A 14790-nucleotide genomic window follows, 5' to 3' on the forward strand; every position below is an offset into this window, starting at 1 on the left:
GAGACCTTTTCCGAAGCAGAGTGGGTTTGCCTGAAGCCGAAGGGGACAGCACTCCCGAGGTACGAAAAAATTTGGGTATGTATATATGTATTTCAGGTAGGATTTTTTTAGGTTTTTGATCTATGAGGTTTCTTGCAGCAAATGATAGAGAGTCTGTAATCTTTATCGTTGATAATAGATTTTTCTCTCTTTCCTCCATGGACGTAGGCAATTTGCCGAACCACATAAATCATGTGTTCTGGAGTGTTCGGGTTTTTATTGTTTTATACGCTTCCACAACAATGGTCAACCACCTTAGTTAATGGAGAAATTCGGACGTCAAGAGGTTGGCCTTTTAAGTAGGCTATGGTGATGGCAGGCCTGGTTGAGAACTGCTAAGTGGAGCGGAGCCATGAATCGGCCATTGGTGAAGCTATGGAAGAGGTCACCAACATTGATAACAAGTGCGCCTTCAACCAGAAGAACAAATCATACCCACCTAGCCCGATATCGAAGGATCTAGAGATAGCTACTACTTAGATGGAATACGGTAAGGGACAAATCAATGTGCTCAGCTAGGCCCATGTGTAATAGCCATGTACTCTGACACCTAGAGTTTAGGTGTAGCTCGCCCCGGAGTCACCCGGGAGCCCCTATGTAACACTATGTAAGGCTCGTTATGAAGCCATGTCAGCCCCCGTACCAGGGCATATCTGTTAGCTTAGGGTACGTGTCAGCCCCGTGCCAGGGCACACTTGTTAGCTTAGTGGCATTTTCGTAATAAGGGAGTATGACCGGCCTCTACTTTTGATGTTCCCTTCTGGAAATCTAGTAAAGACTTAGCATACACTTTGTAGGAAGGGTGTCAGTGCTGTCCCAATCCCCGGCCTACACCCACGTTGTTGAAGCCCTTGAAGCCCAGCTCCGTGGAGGTCCCGCGTGTCATAGGATCATCAATTGCTTGTAACGCATCTATTTGCTTTTATACCGCGTTACACCGTGTAATCAATATTATATCAACAAAGTTGCCTTCGGGCTTTATCTCGTGTTGCCTCGTTTACTTGTTTGCTAGCTACGTGTGTGTGGTGTACGATCATTTTACAGGCTTGCAAGTGGATTTGACCCCCTTGCGCCGCACGACCCCGCTTCGAAAGAATAGGGCCGTGACAGTTGGTATCAGAGCAGCAGTTGTTTGAGCAAGGTTGGTATCCCCCCTAGCTATTCCCCGGAGATCCCATTCAGTTCACGCGAACAATGGTAAGAGGAACTACTAGTACCGCGGATCAACCCGCTCCAAACACACCAGCACCACGTACAAACAAGGAACGCATAGAGGTATTAGAGGAAAAGGTAGGTATGCTATCCGGGATAGTTGATGGTATTGCGCAATTGGATGATCGACAGAACACGCTGGAGGAAAGATCCGAGACATTCCGAGCCAGAGTGACTGACCTCGAGGAAGATACACGAGGATCCATAGCTACATTACAGGAACAGATCACGGAGCTCACTACTAAGGTAGGCCTCCTGGTAAGAGCCGTTGGTAACGAGCGGCCTACCGGTGGTGATGCTCCTCCCTCGCGCTTGCGAGTCCCCGAGCCACGCGCCTTCAGTGGTGCACGCGATGCGAAAGAGCTCGAGAACTTCCTGTTTGATATGGAACAGTACTTCCGTGCAGCTCGTCCGGATTCAGAAGAGGTAAAAGTAACAACTGCTTCTATGTATCTTGCAGGTGACGCTAAGCTATGGTGGCGAACGAAGTACACCGAGATGGAGAGTGGCCAATGCTCCATCGATACATGGGAAGACCTCAAAAGGGAGCTGAAGAATCAATTCCTACCCGAGAATGTGGAGTTCATTGCCCGCAGGAAGCTGAGGCAACTCCAACATACTGGTACCGTGCACGACTACGTCAAGCAATTTTCCGCATTGATGCTTGATATCCGTGATATGTCAGAGAAAGACAAGCTGTTCTCGTTTACAGAAGGGCTTAAGCCTTGGGTTCAGACAGAACTACAGAGGCAACGTGTGCAAGACCTCACGACTGCTATCGCCGCAGCTGAGCGGTTGACGGATTATTCTCCCGTGGATGGGAATAAGAAGAAGGTATCCAATCAGTCGAAAGGGTACTCTCAGCAGAGTGAACGCACCCATGGGTCTTCCAAAGGTAAAAATGGAGGATCTAGACACAGTCCAAGCAGGAGATCCCATCGGGATTCCTCCCCTTCGAAGAACACCGGTACCCAGTCCAACAATCACCGCAACAAGATTCAGTGTTACTTGTGTGGTGGTCCTCATAAGACGTTCAATTGCCCGCAGAGAAGCAAGTTGAATGCACTGTTAGCTTCCCAGAGTGACCCTAGTCACGAGAGTTCAAGTGAGAAAGATGAGGATGAATCTTCTCATATGGGAGCTATGCATCTGTTGAATGCAATGAAACAAACCTCTGAGACTAAGACGATCCGTCAGCGTAAGGGTCTCATGTATGTTGATGTGGAGATTGGTGGTAAGACCACCCAGGCAATGGTTGATACGGGAGCTACACATAGCTTCATTTCCCCTGCAGAGGCGAAGCGCCTCAATATCCGGCTCGAAAAGGATTCAAGCCGTATGAAAGCTGTTAACTCCGAGGCCACTCCTATACAAGGGTCGGCCAAGTCCGTGGCCATCAAGATGGGTCCATGGAAGGGTAAGCTAGATCTTCTCGCAGTTCCACTCGATGAGTTCCGAGTTATCATTGGGATGGACTTTCTGCGACAGAACAGGGCCGTGCCGATGCCATTTGCCAACACTTTGGGCTTGCTAGGTGAAAGTCCAAGCTTCATTCCTCTCTCTACAGGTAAAGAAGAGGGAAAGATGATCTCAGCCCTTCAGCTGAAGAAAGGGTTGAAGAAAGGTGAGCAAACGTTTCTTGCTACCTTGCGAGTTGAACCTGATGATCAGGACCATAGTTCAACTCCCCCATTGGTTAAACAGGTTTTGACTGAATTTGATGATGTTATGCCGGAAGAGCTTCCGAAGACCCTACCGCCACGTAGGCCGATTGATCATCAAATCGAACTAGTACCTGGTACCAAGCCTCCTGCAAAGGGGCCATACAGGATGAGTCCTCCGGAACTAGCTGAGCTACGCAAGCAACTTGATGGACTTCTGGAGTCTGGATTTATCAGACCTTCGAAGGCACCTTATGGGGCGCCTGTTTTATTCCAGAAGAAGCACGATGGGTCATTGCGACTTTGTGTAGACTACCGAGCGCTGAACAAGGTTACCGTCAAGAATAAGTATCCGATTCCACTGATTGCCGATTTGTTTGATCAACTTGGAGCAGCCAAGTACTTTTCCAAGTTGGATTTGAGATCAGGGTACTATCAAGTACGGGTTGCAGATGGAGATGAGCCGAAAACTACCTGTTCTACCAGGTATGGTGCTTATGAGTTCTTAGTTATGCCTTTTGGCCTTACGAACGCACCTGCGACATTCTGCACCTTGATGAACGACCTCTTCAGACCATACCTCGACAAGTTTGTTGTGGTATATCTCGATGACATTGTGGTATACAGTTCTACCTTAGAAGAGCACGTTCAACATCTACGCAAGGTATTCCAAGTGCTTCGCGACAATCAGTTGTATGTCAAGCTAGAGAAGTGTTCATTCGCCCAAGAGCAGATTATGTTTCTTGGCCATGTTGTGGGTAATGGACAGATCCGGATGGACATGGAGAAAGTGCGAGCTATTGATGAATGGAAAACCCCTTCACTGTCACAGAACTCAGGTCATTCCTCGGTCTTGTGAACTATTATAGACGTTTCGTCCAAGGTTATTCCAAAAGAGCCGCACCTCTCACAGACCTGTTGAAGAAAGATCACACTTGGTCCTGGTCGGACAAGTGTAATGAGGCGTTTGAAGACCTCAAGCTTGCTGTTATGCAAGACCCAGTCTTAGCTCTACCCGACATCACCAAGCCGTTTGAAGTTCAGACAGATGCATCTGACTTTGCTATTGGAGGAGTGTTGTTACAGGATGGGCATCCGCTTGCTTATGAAAGTCGGAAGCTCAATGATGCTGAGAGACGCTATACCGCACAGGAGAAAGAGTTGTTAGCCGTCGTCCACTGTTTGAGAGTTTGGAGACATTATTTGTTAGGATCACAGGTTCATGTGAAGACTGATAATGTGGCTGTGAGCCATTTCCTGACTCAGAAGAAGTTGACACCGAAACAGGCTCGTTGGCAAGAATTCCTCGCAGAGTTCGACTTGGCCTTGGATTACAAGCCAGGAAAGAACAATAACGTGGCCGATGCCTTGAGTCGCAAAGCAGAGCTAGCAGCACTTCAGCGACAAGTTTCTCAAGTTACCAGCACTTTACAGCAGAGAATTCAGAATGGTTTGAACAGTGATCCCCAGGCGAAGGCCATATTGGATATGGTGCAGAAGGGGAAAGCACGCCGTTTCTGGCTTCGGGATGGGTTGTTATATACCACCAAGAGCCGCATGTTTGTTCCACGTGCGGACGGGCTAAGACGAGAACTGATGAGGGAGTGTCACGACACTCCATGGGCTGGCCATCCGGGCTGGCGCCGCACATTAGCTCTCTTGGAGCGAGGATACTACTGGCCGAACATCCGTGATGATGTGTTAGACTATGTGAGGACCTGCCTCATTTGCCAGCAAGACAAGATCGAGCGCGACAAACCTATTGGGCTGCTGGAACCGCTTCCAGTCCCCCAAAGGCCTTGGGAAAGTGTTTCTATGGACTTTGTCACAGGTTTGCCGAAGGTTGCAGAGTATGGGTCCATCCTTGTGGTTGTGGACCGTTTCTCCAAATATGCTACATTTATACCGACCTCGACATATTGCTCAGCAGAAGAAACAGCGCACTTGTTCCTCAAGCATGTCATCAAGTATTGGGGTGTGCCCAAGAACATTGTCAGCGACAGAGATTCAAGATTTACCGGGAGATTCTGGACCGAATTGTTCAGATTACTTGGGTCTCAGCTTGACTTTTCGACCAGTGGACATCCACAAACAGATGGGCAGACTGAAAGATTTAATGCCATGTTGGAGGAATATCTTAGGCATTTTGTCACTGCCAACCAAAAGGATTGGGCGAATCTACTTGATGTCGCACAGTTCTGTTTCAACCTTCAGAAGAGCTCTTCCTCCAACAAGAGTCCTTTTGAACTTATTACTGGCCAACAACCTTTAACTCCTCATACTATTGTTTCAGGATATCAGGGACAGTGTCCAAGGGCGTACAAGTTTGCTAAGTTTTGGCAGGACAACAATGAAATTGCCAGATCTTACCTTGAAAAAGCGTCTAAGCGGATGAAGAAATGGGCTGATGAACATCGTCGACCAGATCGTTTCAAAGTTGGTGACTTAGTTCTACTCAAGACAGATCAGTTGAGAAGGTTCAACCGAGTACAGCGAGCACACAGGGGTCTACTACAGCGTTATGAAGGTCCAATGCTCATCCTCTCTCGAGTCGGCAAGGTCTCCTACAAGCTGAAGTTACCACACTGGTTACGCAACATCCACCCTGTCTTCCATGCCAGCTGTCTCAAGCCATTCCATGCAGATCCAGCAGATCCAGCACGCAGCATTCCAACACGTTCACCTTCTCGTTCAACAATCCAGCCGGAACGTGTTGTCGACCAAGTTCTCGCCGAGCGTCAAGTCAGCAGCAGTTCAAGCAAGCAGCAGCACATGGAGTACTTTGTCACTTGGAAGAACTTGCCAGAATGTGAAGCCACCTGGGAAAGAGCAGAGAACCTACAACCATTCAAGCAGAAGATTGAAGAGTTTGTCAGGGACAATGCGACGAGGACGTCTGCAGAATAGGTGGGGGAGACTGTAACGGCCATGTACTCTGACACCTAGAGTTTAGGTGTAGCTCGCCCCGGAGTCACCCGGGAGCCCCTATGTAACACTATGTAAGGCTCGTTATGAAGCCATGTCAGCCCCCGTACCAGGGCATATCTGTTAGCTTAGGGTACGTGTCAGCCCCGTGCCAGGGCACACTTGTTAGCTTAGTGGCATTTTCGTAATAAGGGAGTATGACCGGCCTCTACTTTTGATGTTCCCTTCTGGAAATCTAGTAAAGACTTAGCATACACTTTGTAGGAAGGGTGTCAGTGCTGTCCCAATCCCCGGCCTACACCCACGTTGTTGAAGCCCTTGAAGCCCAGCTCCGTGGAGGTCCCGCGTGTCATAGGATCATCAATTGCTTGTAACGCATCTATTTGCTTTTATACCGCGTTACACCGTGTAATCAATATTATATCAACAAAGTTGCCTTCGGGCTTTATCTCGTGTTGCCTCGTTTACTTGTTTGCTAGCTACGTGTGTGTGGTGTACGATCATTTTACAGGCTTGCAAGTGGATTTGACCCCCTTGCGCCGCACGACCCCGCTTCGAAAGAATAGGGCCGTGACACCATGGCCCAATTTGGGTCCGGGCAAACTGCGTATGAGTCCAGCAGAAGCACGTGTAGAGCATCTTCTGTGCGACCCATTCGCATTCCACATCATCTCTAGCTATTATTGTTGAAAATATGGGCAGGAGAGTGAATAATACTACATATAATCAAAATGGCTCAGAGGCGTGTGCAATGTGAGCCATTTCTTGAAGATAGTTGATGCCACCGTATTAGGTAATTTAGGGGAATTTAGGAATGTGCCCCATATGGGTCATGTAGGGATGTGCCCCATGTGACCTATTACTGTGCTGTTGTTGTTTCCATCAAATAATACTCAACCCACTTGTATTATTTTTCATAACAATTTATTTTATTAACTTATAGTTGGGGCCAATAAATTGCCCACATTTAAGTGATAAGTCTTTGATCATGTAATTATTTGACTTCCGCAATGCGAATCATCTCGAATGCCTTAACAGTAATACCTTCCCTTGATTTGTAGAAATTCCTTGTAAGTCACAGGGTGGTAGAGAGAGGGATGGATGATCATGGTCAACAAGCTTCTTTAATGGCGAAATTCGGACATCCATCAGAGGGGAATAGAAATAGGCTATGGAGATGCGATAGATGGCCTTGTTCAAAATTGCTAGGTGGACTGAGGATAAAAACCGTCCATCGGTGAGGCTGTGTAAGAGGTCACTAACATTGACGACAAGTGCGCCTACCTCTACTTTGGTGCAAGACCATTAGAAGGGACGAGTTGGTGTGCTCACCTAGGCCCATGGGTATGAATTAAGCTGAAGCCTCTGTTGAGGATCTTCTATTACACCTGTGGGACACACCCATTCCACATCATCTCTAGTTATGCCAAATGACTCGAGCATCAGCCACATTAGCCTCTCTGATAGCTCTTTCATCTTTTTCTTGTATTCTTCCATTACATCACATCGCTGCAGAGAGAAACAATGTATCTTATGCATCTTTATACATTCCATCCCATTATTTGATATATTTTTAAAATAAGATTTTGATGACGATGGTGATGATCCATTGAGGGCACTAATATTATAGTACTATCATAATATCAAACACATTTATGAGATTACCAGAACTTCATATAGTCTTCGGGCCAAACTCTCTGTGCATGTTCGATACGCAAATCAATAATGGTGAAGCCCTCGATCCACATGAGCTTGCCAAAGAATGTCGACAGCCAAGGCATGCCATACCCAGTGATCCCATCTGGCGATCTTGCCGCATTGAGCTTCTGATGGGTAGGGAGCGAGAACAAACGTTGGGCTTGGACCAAAGCATCATTGTGGATAGAAATGCCATTTATGACTTCATTTGAGGAATAACAAACGTTTGAGGTTCTCTATCAAACTGGAATCTCAAGGAAAAAAAGTTTAATCCCTAGGAAAATAGTGATGATATTTGAAAATCTATGGTTCTCTACTAGTCTCAATCATGTGTTTGATGGAGTGCCTCAAACCTCATTTAAATTTCAAAAATGTTTTAAGAAAATCATTTAAGAGCTTTCCATATCTTTTCATATTTACCAACCTCCGTTTAGGTGTGTAATAAAAGGCCTGTGGATTTGGGACCAAATTTGATCTGGCCCAGATTCAACTAAAAACCCATCATATCCAACAAAATCATTTAATAGCTTTCCATATCTTTTCATATTTACCTACCACCGTTTAGGTGTGTAACAAAAGGTCTGTGGATAGTAAATTTTGGTGCGTCAACGGCATTGATGCATATTAGAACAACTTATTTTCAACTATACAAAGTCTTGATTTTGAGGAATTGATAAATAATTCATTTGGTCCTCAGTTTCATGTAATACTGATAGAAATGATACAAATAAAAATATTTTTTTTTAAAAAGTATCCCAATTTATTTATTTAAAAATATTCCAATTAAAATCCAACATGTGAAAAAATCGAAATAGCAAAGATAATAAATCACACAAAAACACAACGATTTACGTGGTTCAGCAACGTGCCTATGTTCATGGAATAGAACAAAAACAATCACTAGTTTCTCATCATTTTTATAGTCCTAGAGATCTCTATTTATATAATTGAGAGTTATTGAAATCTGTAAAACTTCCCAAAATAGAAACCCCCAAAAATTTAAAACTCTTAACAAAATATTACATGATTGCCATTTTTCATTCCCCTTAAAAAACTTGGGTTAGGGGCTATGCTCCCTTGGAAGGGGACGCTCCCCCCTTCACCCCCGCTCGCTGACCAGGTAGCGAGACCAGTATAAGTTTCTAAGGATCCTATCAAGGGCAAAGCTGAGATTTTCTTGTAGGGGGCATTAATTTAAGCACATAAATATTTCATCCGAAAACTCGCCCCCCCCCCCCCCCCCTTGATCTCGTTCTTCCTTAATTGATTAATGTGAAATGATCTCATTAACCTGAAATCAAAATCCCTTTGATTTCTCTTTCCAAAATTGATTATATTCAATCTATTAAGTAAATTTTTTACCCTAGTCTACAAATTTGATATTGATATACTTTAACCTTCAACCCTAGAGAAGAAAAAAGGATTTGTGTAGAAAATGCAATTCTTTGATAGAAAACTCTTGGATTTTCAACGAGGGATTAAGGTAAGGTAATGATGTATTGAAGATGAAGACAAATAGATTGAAGTTAATTTCCTATATGGGTTGAAGAACTAAGAACTTGAAGATAACTTGATTTTTAGGAAGAAACAAAAAAGAATTGGTTAGTGGTTGAAAATGAGGAAAAATTTAGGTTATTTTGGAAAGAGTCATGTTGGAGTAAATTCAAGATTGACCTCAATTCACACTTTACTAAAATAGAGTTGCGCAAACAACCATGGATGCTTTTCACTTGTATCTCAATGAAAAGCATCGAGGGTTCCATACACACTCTATGTTAGCAAAGTGTGAATTGAGGTCACTATATCGTCATTCTTTCAAAAAAGAACAAAAGTCTTCAAACGAAGCATGTCCTCAATTTGAAAATAAGAGTATCTCAAATATTCGCCAAAATGTAGAAGGGTCAGGCAAAACATGAAGGGGAGGGAAAGAAGGTCAAATGGGTAAGTCATCAGTTTTATAATAATGGGTGGTGAAAGCAGTATGTAGGAATCATAGATGCTTTCGAATCTTGGGATCACTCTAGCATGACTTATTTTCTCACGAGCAGTGTTGCACTAACTTCCTCCAACTCTGCCTTTCAACACAATGTTTACAAAGAATCAATAATCTTCCTCAAGTGGACAGTAATCATATATCGAGGAAAAGCATATATGGTTCAGTGCTATAGGAAGTCTGTTTAGCTTTTTTATTTTCTTATTATCTCAACATTCTTTGAAAATTGATTTAGGGAATTATTTTAATTTATAACCATTAAACTAAAGGGTCAGAATCAATTTTAAGTTAATGACTAAATGTCTACAAAAGGTATCTCTCTAACAAGCATGCCCTATTGAAGTACTTCTAAACTCCAAAAAGCACTTTCGATCCAAACAACCCACATCACAATCACTTCTCTTTGATACAAGTGATTCTAGTGAAACGTGTCTATTGAAAGTTGAGTTGTGAAAAATTAGTCAATTTGATTATTATTTAAAAATAATAAAATATCCAGCAAATGTGGCCCAAAAAACAAAAAAAATCTATGATCGATTTTGCTGGTTTTAAGATATTAATAGGTAAACTTTCAACCTAGAAAACCTCAATAATAACACATTAAGAGAAATGTGCCGATGTTGTATATGAGCCTTGTGCATTTCCTTCAATAGCATTATTTAACATAACATCATGCAATTTATTTCATTGATTTCATTGATGCATGAGCACATTTTCATAATATGGTCTTGCTTATGTAATTAATTATATCACTTCCGCCATGCGAATCATGTCCTTCGCCTTATTGAAATGCTTTGCCTTGACTGCTAGAAATTCCTTCCAAGTCACAGGGTGATAGAGAAGGGGATGATCTTCGTCAACCAGTTTTTTTAATGGTGAAATTGGGACGTCCCTCGGTGGGCTGTAGAAATAGGCTACGGAGAGGCGATAGGGGGCCTGGGTCACAATTGCTCGGTGAACTGGGGTCACGAACCGGCCGTTAGTGACAATGTGGAGGAAGTCACCAACATTGACAACAAACGCACCATCAACTGAGGGTACCGACACCCACCCCACCCCATCTCGAAGGACTTGGAGACCACCAAGACTTTGGTGCAACACAGTTAGAAGGGACGAGTCCGTGTGCTCGGCTAGGCCCATGGCCTGCTTGGGGTTCGGGCAGGCCGGGTATGAGTTAAGCTGAAGTAGGTTTGCACAATTTTCAATTACACCGGTGGGACCCACCCATTCGACATCATCTCTAGTCATGCCCAATGATTGAAGCATCAGCCACATCAGCCTTTGTGATAGCTCTTTCATCTTCTTTTGGTATTCTTCAATTACATTACTGCAGGGAGAAACACCATCACTCGTTAGATTACACAGTTTCTCTTATGAACCATTTGATATTATTTGTGGAACACCCTCATAATGTGGTATATTCGATGTGCATCCCTAATTATTGGATTTTTGAGTTCAAGTTCAAACATGCCCATAATAAATTGCACAAAATAATATTGCAATTACTCAATCAATCATAGATTTAGTGTTTTTACGCTCAAAGCTAGGCCCATTGACAGCTCTTTTTATAAGGGGCAGGTCTTCCAAGATAGTGTCAAAATAATAGGTTGAGGAATTTACCCTGGCAGACCTCATTGTTGTATTTTTATTACAAAAACTGTATTTGAGTTCTGACAATTTTAAGAAAATCTTATTTTATAAAATTCGTTATTTAATAAATTTTAGAATGGGATCCACATTATTTTAAGAGATTAAATACCTATAATATCGTTAGTTTTTTATATAAATATATCCTCTCTCTCTCTCTCTTTTCATCTATTATCTCTTAAAATCATGAGTCAAACTTAAAAATATTTTCTACAACGTAGAAGTAATCTATATACATAGTCTATTAGGATTAAGATAATGACTATCCAAGAATTCTCAATCAAATTAATTTTCTACAACGTAGAAGTAATACTACAGCAGGAGGACCCATGTCGATGACAATTCATTTTCACCTGCATGTATGCCATATTACCATTATTGAAATTTTAAAATGGGTAGTGATATTCTGACTCATCCACGTGGCATAATCAACCGACTCCCTGACGTGGGTTGTGGTAGAATCATAGATTTTATGCCTTGGGAAACACAACTACACATCCTCATAAATATGTGCAGTTGTGTATCCCAATGAAAAGAAATCAATGGTTCTGGCACACCCCATGTCAAGGGAGTCGATTGAGTATGACACGTAGGAGAGTCAGATTATCACGACTCTTTTAAAAGTATAAACAGGATCAATATTGTAAATATATAATAACGAACTATATATCGTGAACATTTTAATATAATTACCAGAACTCCATATAGTCATCAGGCCAAAGTATACGTGCATGTTCGATAGGCGAGTCAATCATAGTGAAGCCCTCAGTCCACATGAGCTTGCTATAGAAGGGAGACATGTGAGGCATGCCATACCCAGTGATCCCTCCATCCACGGATCCTTGTCTTACCGTCTTGAGCTTCTGATGGGTAGGGAGTGAAAACAGACGTTGGACATGAAACTCCACGTCATTAATAAGGTGTATTGGGACACCATGGTTAGTGACATGGAAAAAACCCCATGTCTCGCATGCTCGACGAATAAGATTGGCAGCGTTAGAATCCGAGAGATCGATAATGGGAATCGGCTCGACATTGGAGCAATCACTAGTGGATACAAAGTAGTTAGCCCATGAATGTGAATTGGGCACGTCTTTGACAGACCCATAGTCCAAAGGAATGAGACGATTGAGGTTGGGAGAGACGGACTGCATTCTTGGGTGGGAGTTGAGACTACGAAGAAAAGACAAGATGGTGGCAATAGAGAAAATATGACATACGACAGGAAAAAATATTACATATAAATAGGCTAAGAATCGCAATACCGTGAGGTGTCCTGTTCTCCTGGATAGGATCGGTGTGTGTACATTTTAATTGGATAATAAACCCATTGGATTACGTAATAGCCCAATGTGATTTAAACTCCAATTACAACGTGCCACGTAGATAACATTCCTATTTTACAACGTGCCACGTAGATAACATTCCTATTTTATATTAATAGGACACCTTACCATCCTGATTAAGGTTTAGAGTCGTCTTTTCATTTACTGATTTCCTTATAGGGATTAGAAATGGGAAAATATCATACCCGAATCATGTTTGAGGCTCTTTGTCAAACAAACAGTTGAGATGAATGAACGTTCCTTGAAATTATCAAGAAAATCTTATTTCAATAAAAGTATATTGATCTCTAAGAAACCTGTGTTTCATCTATCATCTCAACTATACGTTTCATGGAGAGCATCAAACTTCATTTGAAGTTAGAGAATTATGAAGAAAATCTAACCTTCCAAAAAATAATAATAATAATAAATTTGGCCTTGGTAGAAACACATCTATCTACATTTAAATACAAACAACAGGGATCAGTATAAATTTTCTAGGGATCCCAAGAATATCTTCCCATCTCAGCCATACATTTGATATAATTAACATCATGTTCAATACTAGTATTTGCAATATTCCTAGGGGTTCTCTAGAAAATTGAAAGCGTAAAAAACTTGTACTCATCTCTAGAAAATTTTGTTCTCGTTCCCGTCAGAAATTTTGAAAGCTTAATTAGGAAAGTCCTAATATATCCACTTTTTTGTGTTTACCGGTGGCTTTTCCAATAATTTCATTGTAATCCATTATTTATAATGGATAATCATGTATTTATGGATAATTATTTTGAATATTCAAGGGATATGCATTTGAAAGTTTAATTGGGAAAATCCTAATATATTCACTTTTTTGTGTTTACCGGTGGCTTTTCCAATAATTTCATTGTAATCCATTATCCATAATGGATAATCATGTAGTTATGGATAATTATTTTGAATATCAGAGGAGATGCATTTGAAAGCTTAATTAGGAAAGTCCTAATATATTCACTTTTTTGTGTTTACCGGTGGCTTTTCCAATAATTTCATTGTAATCCATTATCCATAATGGATAATCATGTATTTGTGGATAATTATTTTGAATATTCAAGAGATATGCATTTGAAAGCTTAATTAGGAAAGTCTTAATATATTCACTTTTTTGTGTTTACCAGTGGCTTTTCCACTAATTTCATTGTAATCTATTATCCATAATGGATAATCATGTATTTATGGATAATTATTTTGAATATTGAAAGGATATACATTCCAATCATACTATTCAAAAATGATTATTCCATAAATATTTTTTTAATTCAACCTAAAATGGAGATGGATATTATATCGGAGACCCTAAAAATCTGAAATGACTTACTAAACTATAAGTTAGGGGATTGAATCTTTTGGAGCTAAAAAATAGATAATACAAACTCACTATCCATTTTGGTAACTGAAAACTCGATTGTCAAAAAATGGAGAAGGAGATGACGAGTGCATTGAAGACCTTCAAATGGTTTTGACTCTCCAAAACGACAAATTTGAAGGGGGGATTATGCGTTAGAGTTGCTCTAAGGCTATTTGTATTGTGGTGGGAATCATATTTAGATTTAATTTTTAAATCACAAGAGGCCCCAAATCAGGTACATTCACATCAGATTTTAAGAAATAAATTTCACAAATTTAGAAAGGGGAAGAGATTTTTATATTAGTTCAAATTGTATTTTTAAAGAGTTAATTTTTAGATAGTTGGATCAAAACAAAATATGACCTACATCAAAATCATTTAACCAACGTAATTAACTTAAACACAATCATTACTAAATTAACCCAAATTAAAAAAAATACTACACCCGAAGTAGATTCCTGACATTGCGGTTATTGGCTAGTAATTACTAGGTGAAAACAGGTTTTGAACTCAGATCATGCTATAAACACTCGTAGACTTTAACCAACTTTTCAAACTGATACCTTCAACATTGTGATTATGGATTTCTATTGAATCAATAATATGCGATCAATTTGTATTAGTTTTTTGAATCATTCACTAGGCTTGTGCAATTTATTTGTTACATTATAATTATTTTGAGCCCATTTTTTATTTTATTTTTTTTGGAGTAAAACTTTGATGATAATCTGATCAATTCACTCCTGTAATGCAAATCATTAGTAGTACCTTGTAGAAATACTTTAATGATAATCTGATCAATTCAGCTTCTTTAATGGTGAAATTTGGACACTCATCGATGTACCATAGAAGAATGCCAGACCTCATTCACACTGCTTGGTGGAGCGGGGCCGAGAACCTCCGGCT

The 14790-nt window shown here is 41.2% G+C and overlaps 2 protein-coding genes across 2 annotated transcripts; both read right to left on the reverse strand.

The window, feature by feature from the left end:
- Positions 1-6821: 6821 nt before the first annotated feature.
- On the reverse strand, positions 6822-8080 carry LOC147411972 (gibberellin 3-beta-dioxygenase 1-like). Its single transcript, XM_086432518.1, has 4 exons — positions 7960-8080; positions 7503-7737; positions 7226-7455; positions 6822-7126 (listed from the first exon to the last, which is right to left on the reverse strand). The coding sequence occupies exons 1-4, from the start codon at positions 8078-8080 to the stop codon at positions 6855-6857; spliced, it is 858 nt and encodes a 285-aa protein (XP_086288644.1). The 3' UTR covers positions 6822-6854.
- A 2048-nt stretch (positions 8081-10128) lies between these two features.
- On the reverse strand, positions 10129-12397 carry LOC147411973 (gibberellin 3-beta-dioxygenase 1-like). The gene is made up of 2 exons (XM_086454659.1): positions 11869-12397; positions 10129-10855 (listed from the first exon to the last, which is right to left on the reverse strand). The coding sequence occupies exons 1-2, from the start codon at positions 12327-12329 to the stop codon at positions 10273-10275; spliced, it is 1044 nt and encodes a 347-aa protein (XP_086310785.1). The 5' UTR covers positions 12330-12397; the 3' UTR covers positions 10129-10272.
- Between the last annotated feature and the right edge of the window lie 2393 nt (positions 12398-14790).

The sequence above is a fragment of the Akebia trifoliata genome, chromosome 1 (genome assembly GCF_017979445.1).
Source record: "Akebia trifoliata isolate Shusen 1 chromosome 1, ASM1797944v1, whole genome shotgun sequence".
Classification (NCBI taxonomy): domain Eukaryota; kingdom Viridiplantae; phylum Streptophyta; class Magnoliopsida; order Ranunculales; family Lardizabalaceae; genus Akebia; species Akebia trifoliata.

Coding starts and splice junctions, on each gene's coding strand:
- LOC147411972 (XM_086432518.1), bottom strand. CDS start 8,080: ATGAAAAGATATGGAAAGCTATTAAATGATTTTGTTGGATATGATGGG. Junction 7,456..7,502: donor GAAGACTATATGAAGTTCTG/GTAATCTCATAA, acceptor CTATAATATTAG/TGCCCTCAATGGATCATCAC. Junction 7,127..7,225: donor GGAATGGGTGTGTCCCACAG/GTGTAATAGAAG, acceptor CTTGCACCAAAG/TAGAGGTAGGCGCACTTGTC.
- LOC147411973 (XM_086454659.1), bottom strand. CDS start 12,329: ATGCAGTCCGTCTCTCCCAACCTCAATCGTCTCATTCCTTTGGACTAT. Junction 10,856..11,868: donor GATGACTATATGGAGTTCTG/GTAATTATATTA, acceptor TTCTCCCTGCAG/TAATGTAATTGAAGAATACC.